At 37.2% G+C, this 14,308-nt stretch overlaps 1 protein-coding gene across 1 annotated transcript; it reads right to left on the bottom strand.

Annotated features, from left to right (window-relative positions):
• Positions 1–5,614: 5,614 nt before the first annotated feature.
• LOC135714620 (retinaldehyde-binding protein 1-like) lies at positions 5,615–11,938 on the bottom strand. Its single transcript, XM_065238006.1, has 6 exons — positions 11,663–11,938; positions 11,140–11,234; positions 10,920–11,073; positions 10,556–10,860; positions 10,336–10,486; positions 5,615–5,867 (listed from the first exon to the last, which is right to left on the bottom strand). Exons 1-6 carry the CDS (start codon positions 11,841–11,843, stop codon positions 5,833–5,835), a joined length of 921 nt encoding a protein of 306 aa, XP_065094078.1. The 5' UTR covers positions 11,844–11,938; the 3' UTR covers positions 5,615–5,832.
• Positions 11,939–14,308: the final 2,370 nt, after the last annotated feature.

Below are 14,308 nucleotides of genomic sequence, written 5' to 3'. Positions count from 1 at the left end.
GCTTTGATGATTCCAACGACCAACCAATCATATAATCACAGACAAACAGACATAACACATTGAATATTTCTCAATGTAAAACATCGTCGCTAAAACATTACCGCCATCTGTTGAGTACACTGTGGTGGGTAGTACGCTGAACAGATGGCGGTAGTGTGTAAACGTCAAACGCAAAGGAATTGAGTATGCGCGCTGCATGTGGCGGTACTACCAACTACGATACTTTTGAATTGACCGTTAAATGCTTGTTCGATGAACAACTTGCGAGTGTTATGTCTGTTTGTCTGTGATATAATTATCAAAATCGGAACGTACGGTACGAGATGTCCACGTTTCATCCATTTATTGGATTCTGAAGCATCGTGTTTTAATCGAAGAATCGGCCCGATGTTTTCTGAATCATCTTGCCCCTTAAATGCTGCTCAGTAGGCCTGGCCGTTTTGATATGTGTGACGCGTCTTCGATGTAAAACATATATCTAATAGACAAGAAAAATGATGTAGGTATATATATCATTTTCCAGGATGCTTTCAAGAATTGGCTGTGTTAGATTAGATAAGATTAATGAGTATAAAAATACACATTTTTGACTGGCACTACATTCTTAAAATGGGTATTTTTTTAGCACATTTTAAGATCTCAAAATTCACATATTTTTAGACAGCTGCATATAAATCAGTGCGCAAAACAGTCAGGTTCATTGAGTCATGTTGATATGAATATGAACTGCCATTTGCCTCATCATTCACTGCCTCGTGAGAGTCTGAATGATTGAGAGGTAAACGAGTCACTGACAGCCGAACAGTCAGTCAGTAGCTCAGTCAACACGTTTATTCTGCCGTGATGGCACCCAATATTTGTTTTGAATGACTGAGCGTACATTTTCTATGGAAAAATGACTCAATTACATGCTGTGTGAGCGAAGGCAACTGACTGAATGTTTTTTTGTTGGCTCTTTCATTGTCTCGTCCTTTAACGTTTGGTACAAACGGTCTGCACAGAGCAATGGATTGAATAGTGCAGTGCTTTCACACTCAGCCTTAGGCAGTCAATAATTTTAAGCTTTGATATAAATATAAAAAAGTGTATTTTTTTACCCATTTATGTGTTTACGCTGGTTTGTATCAAAGCATACCAGTCCCGCCGGTGGTGTAGTAGTAAGCGTGACTACCTCTCACTCCAAAGAGCCTGGGTTCAATCCCAGTCGGTGCCGTCGGCATTTTCTGAGACATAAAATCTTTGATCCACACCTTCCTTCGGAAGGGAAGTAAAGCCGTTGGTCCCCGGTCCATGAGTTCATGGATCGATAGGTAGGGTCCAGGTGTGGAAACTGCCTCTCTGACGTCGGTAATATTGGTACTCAGTACGGAAAACAAAATCGACGGAAAACAAATCAAGAAAAAAAAAAAAAATGTTTCGAACAAGCAGGGTGGCCAAACCTACCTGTTTATCGGTAGTCCTACCGATTTTCGGGATGCCTACCGATTCACAGACGAAAGGTTCAAAACTACCGATTTTTTGCTTTTCCTACCGCGAATTACAGATTTTAAGTAATTTTGAAAAACGTTCAATACCTACGTTTTGTTTTCCGTGTAGTTAGTCAATTTGAATGGACGCTATGCGTTTTGCAACTTCAATCCAAGAGGATGTGTTTTTTTTTTACTTTTAATCGACTTTCTCTGTATGTATCTTAGCGGAGATGCTATTTTCTGTTTCTCCTGTTCCGTTCGTCATAGTCAACACTTACAAGAGATACTCAATATAACCGGGATAGGCAAATTTTTGATCAACTCTGGAGTGTTCATACTTCGTCAAATATGGTCCGATTTTAATTCTTCCAAAAGCGTTCGATTGGAAAACTAATCAAATTTAATGGAGTGAAAATGGAAGTGACCATGGTTGCCGGATACCGGAGATGTTCCGGGTTTCCGGAGGGCAGTTCAAATTGCTAAATTTGTGATGAGTTTTTCTCAGCGTGTCCGTTACTAATATGAGTGTTTTGTTCATACACCGAAAATAGAACTATTTTCAAAGCGAATGACGCACCAAGAGCTAAAATTGGCCCAGAATGTAAATATCGCCATTTTCCTAGAATCTGTCCTGACGGAGGGTTCTGAGTGCGGTCAGTTCATATATTCACTCAAAACATGCCGTGTGACACCTCTTTCTCTTTTTCTTCAGTAGGATTTCTAAAAACTTTAAATGGATCATTGACCACATTTGCCACTTCCGGAGCCACCGGAGTGCCCCCGGGGGAACCTGTAATAGGGGACGAATTCATTTTTTTACAAAAAATAAATAAATATACACACTTAGAAATAACTAATTTTACACGTGACGGAATTCGTCTTTGACGTAAAAGATGAGACGTAAACAAACATGTCATGTAATATTAAGTGCTCTGAGACTGAAAAGTTCGTTGCTCGACGAAAAGTACGCTTAATTGAGCTACATTTGCGTCTGTTATGACTCAAATTTATGTCAAAATTTACACTCGTATATGTCACTCTCAGAGCACTTAAATTTACATTTTTTTTCTAGGTGTGTATAAATTAATAAATATATGTTGATAAAAAGCTCATTTTAGCAGATTTGTAGATGACATTGCTATTGATTAGCTTGTTTAGAATTAATGTCCATTTGATATTGACAGAGTTATAAGTGGTCAAAACTTGACTACTTTTCGTAACGCGATCGATTTTGGTGTTGCCTGTGTTGCCAAAAGGCATAATCCTCCGTCAAAAATAGTGGCTGTAGTAAATCATTATATCAGTGATTTTGTCAAATTATCTTAACAAAAAATAGTAGAAATTCTTATTACTGATCATTATCAAACGTATCCCATGGCAATTTAATGCTCACTGCGTGTTTATGATCATTTCTTCGATTATATTTTATATTTTATTGCAATACCTTTCGTGGACCTTTCATAGCATCGTAATGTTTGTTTACTTTGCACTATTGCAAGAGCAAATTTTCATTACGTCGAATGTAACAAAGGTAAACAAAGTCGAGCTATCAGTGTCAATCGATTCTCCTGCTATTACACTATATACTGTCCGAATATAGGATCAAATCCCATTTTTAAATTTATTTGCCAGTCAAATTGCTTTTTTTACGTAATCACCTTACGATCAAGATAGTTTTCGATGTAACTTAAGTCACCCAATTTCTATGGAGATGCCGTTTGACTTAAGTAACAGCGCTGAGAAACCCGTGAAAAGTGTACGTTCGTCGTTTCGCTTTCTCATTATTAAAGTGAATAAATCGAACTGTTTGTTGCTAAGATGATTTCGGTAGTCCTAAAATGATGAATGGGCTGCACGTAAGGAGACGTAATTGATAATTCTCCCTAATATCCTGGTAAATACACTTTGACTTAAGTAACAATAGGGGCCACCAAACGACGTATAATAACTTTTGACTCAAAAACCAGTATTTTTAGCATGAAAACTAGCGATTTGCATTTGTATGATTAAAACCCTGCTAAATATGTTAAACATTGCTATCACTATGAGATTATATGAGTTTACTTGGAAATAGGAATAACTTTTCGGTCATCAAAACAAAACATTATTTTTCTCGGATTGGTGCGAATGTTACTTACGACATAATGAAAATTTGCTCTTGATTGGTAGTCGGTTTGACAGTTCAATAGGTATATTTGGCTTCACTCTTGGCGTGACTCATTATACAACGACTCTAGATTAGACTAGCCAATGTGTGAGGTTGAAGGACTGATGGCTCGGTTCGAAAGTCCAAAATAGCGCGTTATTTGTTTTCATCCTTCTCCCGCTCACAAAGGTTATAAGTTTTGAGAAGCCTTCTTAAGACGGCCTACCGATAAAAGTTTTGAGAAGCTACCGATAATGAAAAAAATAATCTGGCCACCCTGCGAACAAGTACCAAATAAATTATCACACTAAAGCTTCATGCTAACATTTCCAACCAACTCTGAAAACGCTAACTTCGCGTATGAAGTAACATAAAAACACTTTGAATGAAAGTACCAAATGTTTACATTCATTACATTTCATTCGCAGTCCGAAACGCATAGGATAGTAATCGCCAACAGAAAAGATCAATAATATCAATGATTCCACCGTATACAAATCAATAATAGATTTGTTCCGATGCGTTAGTTCATTACCTACAACATTCTATAAGAGCGTATCGTATGAATATTTACGCTCATTGTTCTCAAAACAAAAGAAGCGCTCCTAGCGAATCCCCTTTTTCTACGTTCATCCGTAGGACAAACAAAATCCAATGGCGTTTCATGTTTTCAATTCGATGCTTAGACATATATAAAACGTTGAGCAACACTTAAGCTGGGTTTAGACTAGGCAAGTCAAATGATCAACTCAGTTGAATTCAATTGGCTTAAAAAGTTGAGTCTGTTTCAACTTTTTTCAATTCAAGTGAGTTGATCAAGTCAGTTGAATGTCATGGTTTAAACGTTCAATTCGTGTTCAAGTCAGTTGAATTCAACTGACTTGATCAATTGACTTGCCTCGTCTAAACCAAGCTTTGCAGTATTTAATAGACACTGCATTTCACACGTAAAAACTGTCTTTTGAACAGTTATCCAGTGATTTTTTTTATGAACTGACAAACTTTGTATCTTGACAAAGTTAACTCTAACGGATTATTTTATATGGATAGCTGTCATAACGACTTTTGTAATAATTATTGTAGCTCTGCAAAAACTATTTCTGTTCGCCACGACGGTGATGATGGATTTTTGATATTTGATTTAATAGTAGATTAATTAAAAAAAAAAAGTAGTCTACAAAGGTTTGAGCCTCGCGCGCGTATTGCGGATATAGAGGACTGAATTTAACATTTGAATAAAAAAAATGCAATTTTGAAGCTTATTTCTAAGATACCTTGAGTTAGCAGTAAGTTTTCTGGCAAATGTTGGGGGTTCGTGACCATTCCTGACATTCCTGAAAATTATGATAACATCAGATTGCAGGGTTACTAGTGTAATAGGATGCTTTGTTGATTGTTCATTAACTCTTGATTGTTTGTAATACTTATGAATATTTTAGGTGGACAAAAAGACGCTGTGAAGCAACTGTAAACTCTAGAAGGAAATTTATATCTCTAACTGTAACCAGTTCAATTTTGTTTGCAAACCTGGTTAAATTGTCATATTTAATTACCTTAAAGATAAATCGTCCAGCTCAAACCTTTGTAGGGGTAGGAGGTGGGACCATCATCATCATCATCATCACCCCCTACAAGAGCTTATGTTTGATTGTCACATGAGGTGACAATTGTCACTTCACTAGTGACAGTGAGTCACCTCACCATGCCACGCAGAATAGGCCTATGTTAACTTCACGCATGGAGTAATACAAACATGATTACTTGAAGAAAATTAACAACTTGTCATCTGAAATGAATTAACACAACATAACTGCACCTGCCTAAAATGTGGATTAAGCACTTACACAGTATTGAATGTATACTCTGAAATACTTGTTTTTATTTCTATGGTAAAATGTCAATTATAATGTGGCGCTAATGTGGCTAGCATGTCAAAACGTCATGTCGACGTTCGCCACACGACACGCGACATCAACATGATGTTTTGATGTGTTGTATGATGGGCTGCCCGGCCTAACAATTCATAAATATTAAAATTTTATTATTATTGGAATCCATTCTAATGCTACAGCCTATAAGTAGTTTGGCCATAATCGCATATTAAGCTGAATTAAATAAACTGCAACTTAAAAATGTCATCTCATTCCTTCAATTTTAAAATAATTCGTTATCTAAAAGAAACGGTAGTGGTAGGTAGATGTCTCATCTAATCCAGCTTCAAGACTTTTGCGAGTATCCGTAGGAGTTGAGCTCTGAAAAATAATTTGATCATTAATCGAAAAAAAAATACATACATACATTGATAGTGATGACAATAGCATACCCTAGCATACCCTAATAAACAAATAACATAAACGAACGATAATCAAAATCATAGTATTATTGCACGAATGGTTTGAAAGATACTCCGAACAACTCGTTACGAACTTTTTTAAAGATATTTTTAATAGAGTAGTCCAGAGTAGCGAGGGTCTCCCAGACAATCAAAATGCACGTATATTCAAAGTGGATTCTGTGATATATATAAACATAGGGGAAATGGATGTTATGTCGGCCTAAATGCTCCTAATTTGGGCCTATACTCATATCTATTCAGGAATTGTCTAAATTCTCAATAGTGACAAAAAATATCTATTAGTATCGTCCCAATGAAGCGTTCATGTAGATAAAATTGATAAATAGCAGATTTTTAGCGATGGGCTCAATCTTAGATCCATAGGTCGAGCAATTTTCCCTATATACAAACAAACAAATCGTATATAATGTCAAACTTTTGCTTATACGTACACAAGTGGAGGACATATACGTGTACATTTTAATTTATTTCTACACGAGTGTATTTAACATCGATAACGATTAAATCTGTTCTAAGGATAAGCAAATAAGGTAGTGGAATTAAATAGAAATTACTAATCCTTCTCTCTCTCTCTTTTTTATAAATTTAATTTGAAAAGTCCTGCATCGTTATCCAATTTAATTTGTGATACAGTACGATGAAAAAAATATTCATCGAAAATAAGTCGGAAATTTGCATTCTATACGATTTAACTTTCACATAATGCGATGTAGGTCATTCTTACACGAGGGGTTTCTACCAAGCTTGTAAGGTAATCGGTAGTCAAAAATTACCACAAATTATTAAAATATTTAGTGAATTTTGAATTACTCAGTAATGTCAATGTAATAAAAATAATTTTGGGTAATTTATGGGTAATTTCAGTGATTGCTACTGCTTGGAAAATAATTTGGCAATTTTAAAACAATCCTCTGCCAAAAAGGAGGGTTGCTAAAGCCATCACCAAGCCTGAAAAAATAGGGGTCCATTATGCAACCCTAGATGCAACCAAATCAAATCGACTCTTTCATATTAGTGCTTTTACGACACATGCTCCGAAAAATGCTTCGTTTGGATATCTGCGATGAGGCTTCAGTTCTTCATGAAGGAAAGATAGATCAGTGCACGGTCCCTAACCTCACTTTTTGCTCCCTATCATTTTGCTTCTGAGTAAAAAAGATAGCAACGAATGGGAGCCAAAACAAACCACCCAAAACTGTCAAAACTTACGGGTGAGAGAAGAGTGCGGCAAATCTTCGTGAACTGATCAATACGAATAAGTTTTAGCAATTGCCGTTGACGGCGACTCTGTCGCTCTTTACTCCTATGAGAAAATCCATTAGCAAACGTCAGACTGTGCGTGAAAGATGGCGGACTTTGTACTATCCTTTCACTCCATCGAAAATTCCCATAAGAAGCTGTCTATATTTGCTGGAAGAGCAAATTTTTCGACGGTGCCGTCAACGCCAATGACATCATGACATCAGCGCGCGTAATCAGGGGAAACATGTCAGAAGGGTATAACTCGAAACGTAAACAATTACTTTGAACGTCGATTTCTCTTGAATGATCACACACCCACGGAATCTAGCTCATAGAACAAACATTTCTCTGTCAGATGATTTAGTTAGTTTGAGTAGGTGTGTAGTCATTCGTAAGAAACCGACGATCCAAGTCATTGTTTACGTTTCGAGTTAGACCCTTCTGACATGTTTCCCTTGAAATGTCCAAATCCAAATCAAAACAAAAGCAGCAGACGAGTCTCGCTATATTGAAACACAGTATTTACCGAGGGGGGCGACACCTCTAAATCTCAATTCTAGATGCTCAAAAAATCTCACACTAGCGAATAAATCTTCGAAAAATCTTCTTTCATTTCTCGTATCTACTTGCATCGGGCATCATCTTTTTGCAGGAAATCTTCAAAATCGTGATAAATCTTCTTTCTATCTACTCAGCGTACGCGCAGCTAGCCACAGCAAAACACAATATTTCCTGCATCGTAGATAGAGTCGTCCCCCTCGGTATTTACAGTAAAGCTTTCAAATTTCGGTTATTCAATGAAACTTTTTTTAAACCCAGTTTGAAATATGAGTTTAACATGGTTCAGTTTTGTTTTTACTGTGCAGCTCATTTTTATTAATCGAGCTTAGATGTCTTCGTATTTCTTTAACAATCGTTGGAAACATTGTTAATCATTGAATAATTGAGTAATTCCAAAGTAATTCCTAAAACTATTCAAGTAATCGTAGTAATTTCGGTAATCGAGAGTAATAAAAGTAATTTTAAAGTAGTAAAGTAATGTTATTTAATTGGAAAGTAATCTGAGTAATTTTCGGTAATTTGGCTGCCACTGACCGGTAATAAACGCTGGTAGAAACCCCTCGTTCTTACATGCGGTGTTGCCTTAAACTGTAGCAATTTACGATACTGTACTGTACGTACATTGTTATACCAATTCTGGGCTAGTATAAGAGAGGAGCGGATTCAAAAGAAACTGCCTTGGCAACCTATTCCTAGGATATTTCTAGCAATACTGTCAATGCAATTTAAATAGGTGCGCTCGATTGGCTCTGGCTTTGACAGTTCGTTTGGCTCAAAACCAGCCAGTCCGCTCCTCTCTTATACTAGACCCTCTCTAGTCAAGAGTATCAAAGCCGCCAAATTTGTTTCACCTTCTTTTTCGATCGCAGTAGGCTCTATTCGAATGTGGATGGTTTTCATTTTCGCTGTCAAAATTACCATTAATTTTAAGTGTCTTCGATTGTAGATGAAGCCATTTCTGATTTCCAGAGTCAGAGTTTGGTGAGATCTATCAAATTATAACTCATACAGTTCGAAAAAGTAGTGTAAATTTCTGTTCATTGCTATGCACAACATAAATGGAGCGTCACATATCATAGAAGATTACATTATAAGTGCTGTAAATGTCTGAGACATTTCATGAAATGATGCCAATATTGAATACAAAAGCCCATCATTGCTTACAAGTTGCTCGTTTGAGTGAAATAAAATACAAGTTTACGTGAATGAATGTACGTGGTTTTAAGAAGAACAAGATTAGAAATAGGAATGTTTGTATTAATAATGGTAGTGTTAACAAACAGTACTTACTATTTGTGAATGTTACATTAGAATGGGTGTGTATACCAAACATTTTGGAATGAATTGCTGAATCTGCCATACTTCGTTAGCTCTCCTGAATAGCATGGTCATTGTAACCAGGTTCCGTATATTCCGGGATAAAGCCGATCCACGGATATGGTTACCTGACCTGACCCAGGAACCTACCGGAATATGTCAGGCCATAAATACAAAACAACCATATTAATATATTATCATAAAACTTTTACCCTTCTGCTCTGAAATTTGTAAACGAATATCAAAAACAAATATAAGCACATGCCCACAATTTTTTGTTTATATCTGCCTAAAATATATTAAGAATGTTGAATGTAAGCGTTCTTGTTACAGGTAACTATTTATTTTTACAGCCATTCCATAGCAAAACGATATAATGGTTCTCAGAATTTCATAAAAATTGGTAGTTTTGTTCCTTATCGCAAAATATTAGACCCATATTTTTTTGTTGTCATTAGGGTGTCCATTTCCATGTTAGGGTGGTCCAAAAAATCGAGAAAAACAGTGGAGAGATAGAAAACTATGCCCAAAAAAAGCAGCCGCTTGTTTCAAGCATCGGAATGATGCCTATTACTTCTACAAATTTGGTACTACATACTATAAAGATTACTAACATTTATCGTACGCACACTACGTCGCGTATACGTATACACAAAATGTTTTCATCAGAAAAAAACAGCGAAAAATTTTCCTGATAAAAACAAATCACTAATACAATCACATTTTAGCAATCTCTATACAGAGATGCAATACAGGCATACCTCGATATAACGTAACTGTCCCTTTTCACTTCCATCATAAATTTCACACAAGCAACAATTCAATCACGCAAAGTAACAATACTATCGGACAGGTGAGACAATCCCCTATCTAATCGTAATGTTAATGTGTGTAGTTGGATTGTTGTTTGCTATATAAATCGAACTTAAAAGTGACCGTCGAGGTATACCTGTATATTGCAATCTCCTTTGGAATAATGTGAATTTGCAAAAAGTCAGGTTCCTCGTTCAACAAACCCTCAAGGCCCAAGCGCAATGACAGCGGAAGCGGAAAAGCCCGATCTGACTAAGACTACTTGTCGGATTGAAAACTAGTTTGAACCAAATCGACTTCGGTTAGGCATCTTGATGTCATTTTTGGCAACTGTCAAACTTTCCGTTTCCGTTCCGCTTCCACCCACATTGCGTTTGGGCCTTCATAGTCATCGACATTTCAATATCTTAAAACAATCTGCAACAACTTACCATCATATTTATCTTGATAGTTTTCTAGAAATTCAACCATAACTTTTCCATCCAACTCAGGATACTGACAGGTTCCTTCCATCCAAGTAGGCAAGCAACTTGGATCGACATGCTTTTGCAGAGCTGCCATATTGTTTCCATGGAAAAATATCTACAATTCAAAGCTCAGTCAAAATCAACAATTCAAAACATTGACACAAAGTATCATAAAAGCCCTAACCCGTTGGCTCCACTTTTTACCGATAAACGGTTTGAAGATCATGAACATCAGATCGAACACCTTGGCATTGTTGATGAGATGGATCGCTTTCACGCGCACCGAGGCGCACTTCTGTCCATAGTCGAGACTATGTTTCACAAACTTCGGCGAGAACTGCCCCAGCTGGGAGAGTTTCATCTGGTCGAAGTTGACGATGTAGATCAAACCGTTCAGTTGGGTAAGCGGTTCCAGCGATATGATGGTCAGGAGGGCATGGGCAGCCCGAACAAACTCCGGGTATGGAACTTTTGAACAGTCCCATTTTCCTGCAATAGAAAATTGATACAAATACCGGAACTAATTACGTATAAAAACCGAAACTTACCACCCATCTCCAGGAAGATGATCCTTCTTCCATGAGAGTCACGGTTTGGTAGTAATTGCACTACACGTTCCTCCAGGGCCACTCTGATGGCTTCGGTTGAAATGTTGTCCAGAACAAAGTCCTTTTTGGCTTTCATTTTATGATAGTTTTTCATCTGATCGATGATTGAAACATTATTCTAGGTCACCTTTATGGCGATTTATGGTGAATAAAAACTTACCAGCTCGTAGGCACTTTCAGGGTAATATTTCCGAGGTCGAAGAAACTTCTTAAGGAATGCATCATTGTTGTTGGGAACGTTGATATCTTTATCATCTGAAAATTGATAGAGTTTGATAAGGGTTTCGTTGCACTTCGTGGTTGCTATGCAGCTCAACAATGGGTACGTCAGTACCAATACATAAGCATTAACTAATCGCGATATATTTTCAAATTTTATACTGGAGAAAGACTTCTTCTTCTTCTTCTAGGTATTTTACGCTTCTTTTGAGCGTATTGTCGGCTCTTTACTTATCGTTCTAGCTGCAATTCGACTGCTATTAATTGAGAGCTTTCTATGCCAACCAATGCAAGCACAATGATACTCTATGCCCAGGGAAGCCAAGAACCAACCCGGAAGATCTCCGGCTTGATAATACCGTGCCTTTTACCGACTATGCCCCTTCACTGATAAAAAATTTAACCACGACGCAGTCAGCAGAACGAAAAGTAATTGGATCTTTCAGTATGCACTCGATACATACTGTTTAATAGCTCTCTCAGCTCCTGCAGTGCACTCTCGATGGTTTCCGGAGTTTCACGGAGCTCATTCTGAGCCTTTTCTAGCGATTGCTTATCACTGTACTCGGTAAAATCCAACGCCAGACGAACATCCTTCCCTAAATCAATGTAGGGTGCCTTGTTCTCGTCGAATCTAAGGGTCATTGCTCTAAATATGTGCTGTCTGACAAGCGCCTACTATTACGAGTATCGAGCAACCGGCTTAAAACACATTCACGCTCGACCTAAACCACTCGGCGACTGACACTGATCCAAGTGTGCGCTGCGCAGAAAGAGAAGAGAAAAGCCATTAGCCGTGGATACATTCGCTGCTTGTGTATTCTGCTTCGCGAGGTACTCCGCGATGTGGGTGAAAGATATGAATTGAAGAAGAAATGCAGTCCGCTGTTTGTTGACAGGGGTGAAGTTGAAACTGCTGGTTCTTATGACGGGTACCTAATTTTGAATGGTTTTGAAAAATATCTTCATTGATGTTTGACGAAGTGAGGAAGATTCGAATCTAGATGGAAAAAGTTTTCATATAAGAAACTTTCTTCGTTTATCTCATAAAAAAATGCAATAATTTCAATATGATAAAGACACCTCATGCTAGTGCATAATGCCTAATGAAATTTTATAATTAATAATTTAACTATTTGGGTAATCCTTTAGATATATGTTACGTTTTCATCTATGATGCAATACTCTGGCTAAAATCATTAACATTAAAGCATGAAAGCATTACAAAAATCTAAATAGCATGCACCAAGCATTACATTTCTATAAAAATCAAGAGATAAAATGAAGTGACCAAGCGTTCAACCCTGATCATCAAACAAATCGCCCCTTATTATTTTTGATCTTTTCGTCGTCTTCGTGCCCGCGATGCCGGTCGCGGAATAGCAGCCATCGTTCATCTAAAGAACAGTACCATGTGAGAGAGGAGAGTACGTCAACGCTTCTCTGCTCGTTTCTCTTTTCTCTCCTTCATTGCTTTTATCGAATGTTTGACAATTTGAAGTATGGCGGGATCCATCAAGTTGGCGGTTTCTAATAGCGTTTATTTGTTATTTTATTATTCAGGTTGAATCCAGGTTCCAACCAGGTGCGAATCCGATCTTTTTTTTTCAGTACGTACCTTGATCCAAACAAGGTTTCAAAAAGAATCAATCGAGCTGACGAAAACAAACAAACCCTATTTTATTAGGGTGATTCAAAAAATCGATTTGCTCCACTGTGGTCAGTCGATTCTAAATCAGGTTCTGTAAATTCTCCCAAAAATTGAGCTCATTTGGTTGCGATCTCATACTGCACTGGCCTTTTGAAGTTTATATGGGAATTAAAATGGGAAAAGTATACTTTTTGTTCTTCTCGTCCTAACCTTTCGCCTAGTGTTTTATAGTACGTTCAGACTACAGAGTTATAACATGTTATAGCGCTATCTTGATGGTGCTTTCTGTGTTGCAATTATTTGACAACCGTTATAACATGTTATAACTCGCCAGTCTGGCCGGCGTTTTAGTTTGCTATTTGTAATTAAAGAAAATTTCCTCAGATAGAATTTTGCTGAAAATTACTTTTTGATTAAACATCAAGATAAGATTTCCCCTACCCGACGGCAATGCTGGTTTGCGTAGGCATGCCTTGAATTCCTAGAAATCATCGATAGAAGTCATTGTTAACAAAAGCTGTTACGCCCTTATTCCAGCTTTATCTAGAATTAGTTATTAATTACAGTTATCCCTCCATTTATGCGGTGGGTGTTACCGTCATACTGGGAATCGGGAAGCGATCATAATGAAACTCTTCGCTGCATTACGCCATTAATGTAAGTGAGAATAAGAATCTCCAACAGATACCGGCTGACAGGGTTACTTGAAATGTGACTGTTATTTGCTACAGTCAGATATTAAATGTAAGGTAAAATCCAAAGAGTTCTTGCAATTTTTTTTCAATTCATAGAACATCCTTGAAAATCATGGAATTTTTCTGAATTGTTCTCGGAATATTTCGTGAACTTCTCTGAACTTCCTCGAAGTTTTCTTGACCTCTCTGAAGTTCATTTTACTTTTCTGATGTACTCAGAACTTCTAAAAGGGACAACATTTTTCTGAAGCAAGTGGAACTGCTTTGATGAATTTTTTAACTACGCGAATACTCACAGAACTTCCTTTAAAATATTTAGACTTTCCAGAATTTTTTATTGATTTCCCAAGTATTCCCAAAATTTGTCTGGAATTATAGCAAGTATCTGAAGTTTTAACAATTTACCAAAAGTTCTTGCAAATTCTATAAATTTTCTGTAATTTCCATGAAGCTAATGGCAGGGGTATTTAATCCACCCTGAAGTTCTCGAAACATTTTAGAGTTTTTTAAATTATGTTACCGGCGGGTAACATTGTTTTCATATCAAGAGCCACATGTGAAAAGGGCATACAAGCTTTTTGTAAACAGGCCCTTTTCTCGCCAACCGAGGGTCGCCCACGTAAACCAACAACGATGAAGGAGAAAGCTTCCCTTACCCGCTAATGTTGATGGTTTGCGTTGGTGTCATATGGGTGGCGAGAAAAGGACATAAGAAGGTTTGTTTACAAAAAGCTTGTATGCCCTTTTCACATGTTATTCTGGAT

Source organism: Ochlerotatus camptorhynchus, unplaced genomic scaffold (assembly GCF_037179485.1).
Source record: "Ochlerotatus camptorhynchus isolate MF236.1 unplaced genomic scaffold, CSIRO-AGI_Acam_v1.1 ptg000045l, whole genome shotgun sequence".
Lineage (NCBI taxonomy): Eukaryota > Metazoa > Arthropoda > Insecta > Diptera > Culicidae > Ochlerotatus > Ochlerotatus camptorhynchus.
The sequence above is the reverse complement of the archived record's forward strand: the minus strand, read 5'-3'. Positions and strand labels throughout refer to the sequence as shown.

Excerpts from the sequence above, each read along its gene's own strand:
- LOC135714620 (XM_065238006.1), bottom strand. The coding sequence starts at position 11,843 with ATGACCCTTAGATTCGACGAGAACAAGGCACCCTACATTGATTTAGGG. Across the intron at positions 11,235-11,662 it reads GCTGAGAGAGCTATTAAACA|ATGATAAAGATATCAACGTT; the intron begins GTATGTATCGAG and ends ATCAATTTTCAG. Across the intron at positions 10,861-10,919 it reads CATCTTCCTGGAGATGGGTG|GAAAATGGGACTGTTCAAAA; the intron begins GTAAGTTTCGGT and ends TTTCTATTGCAG.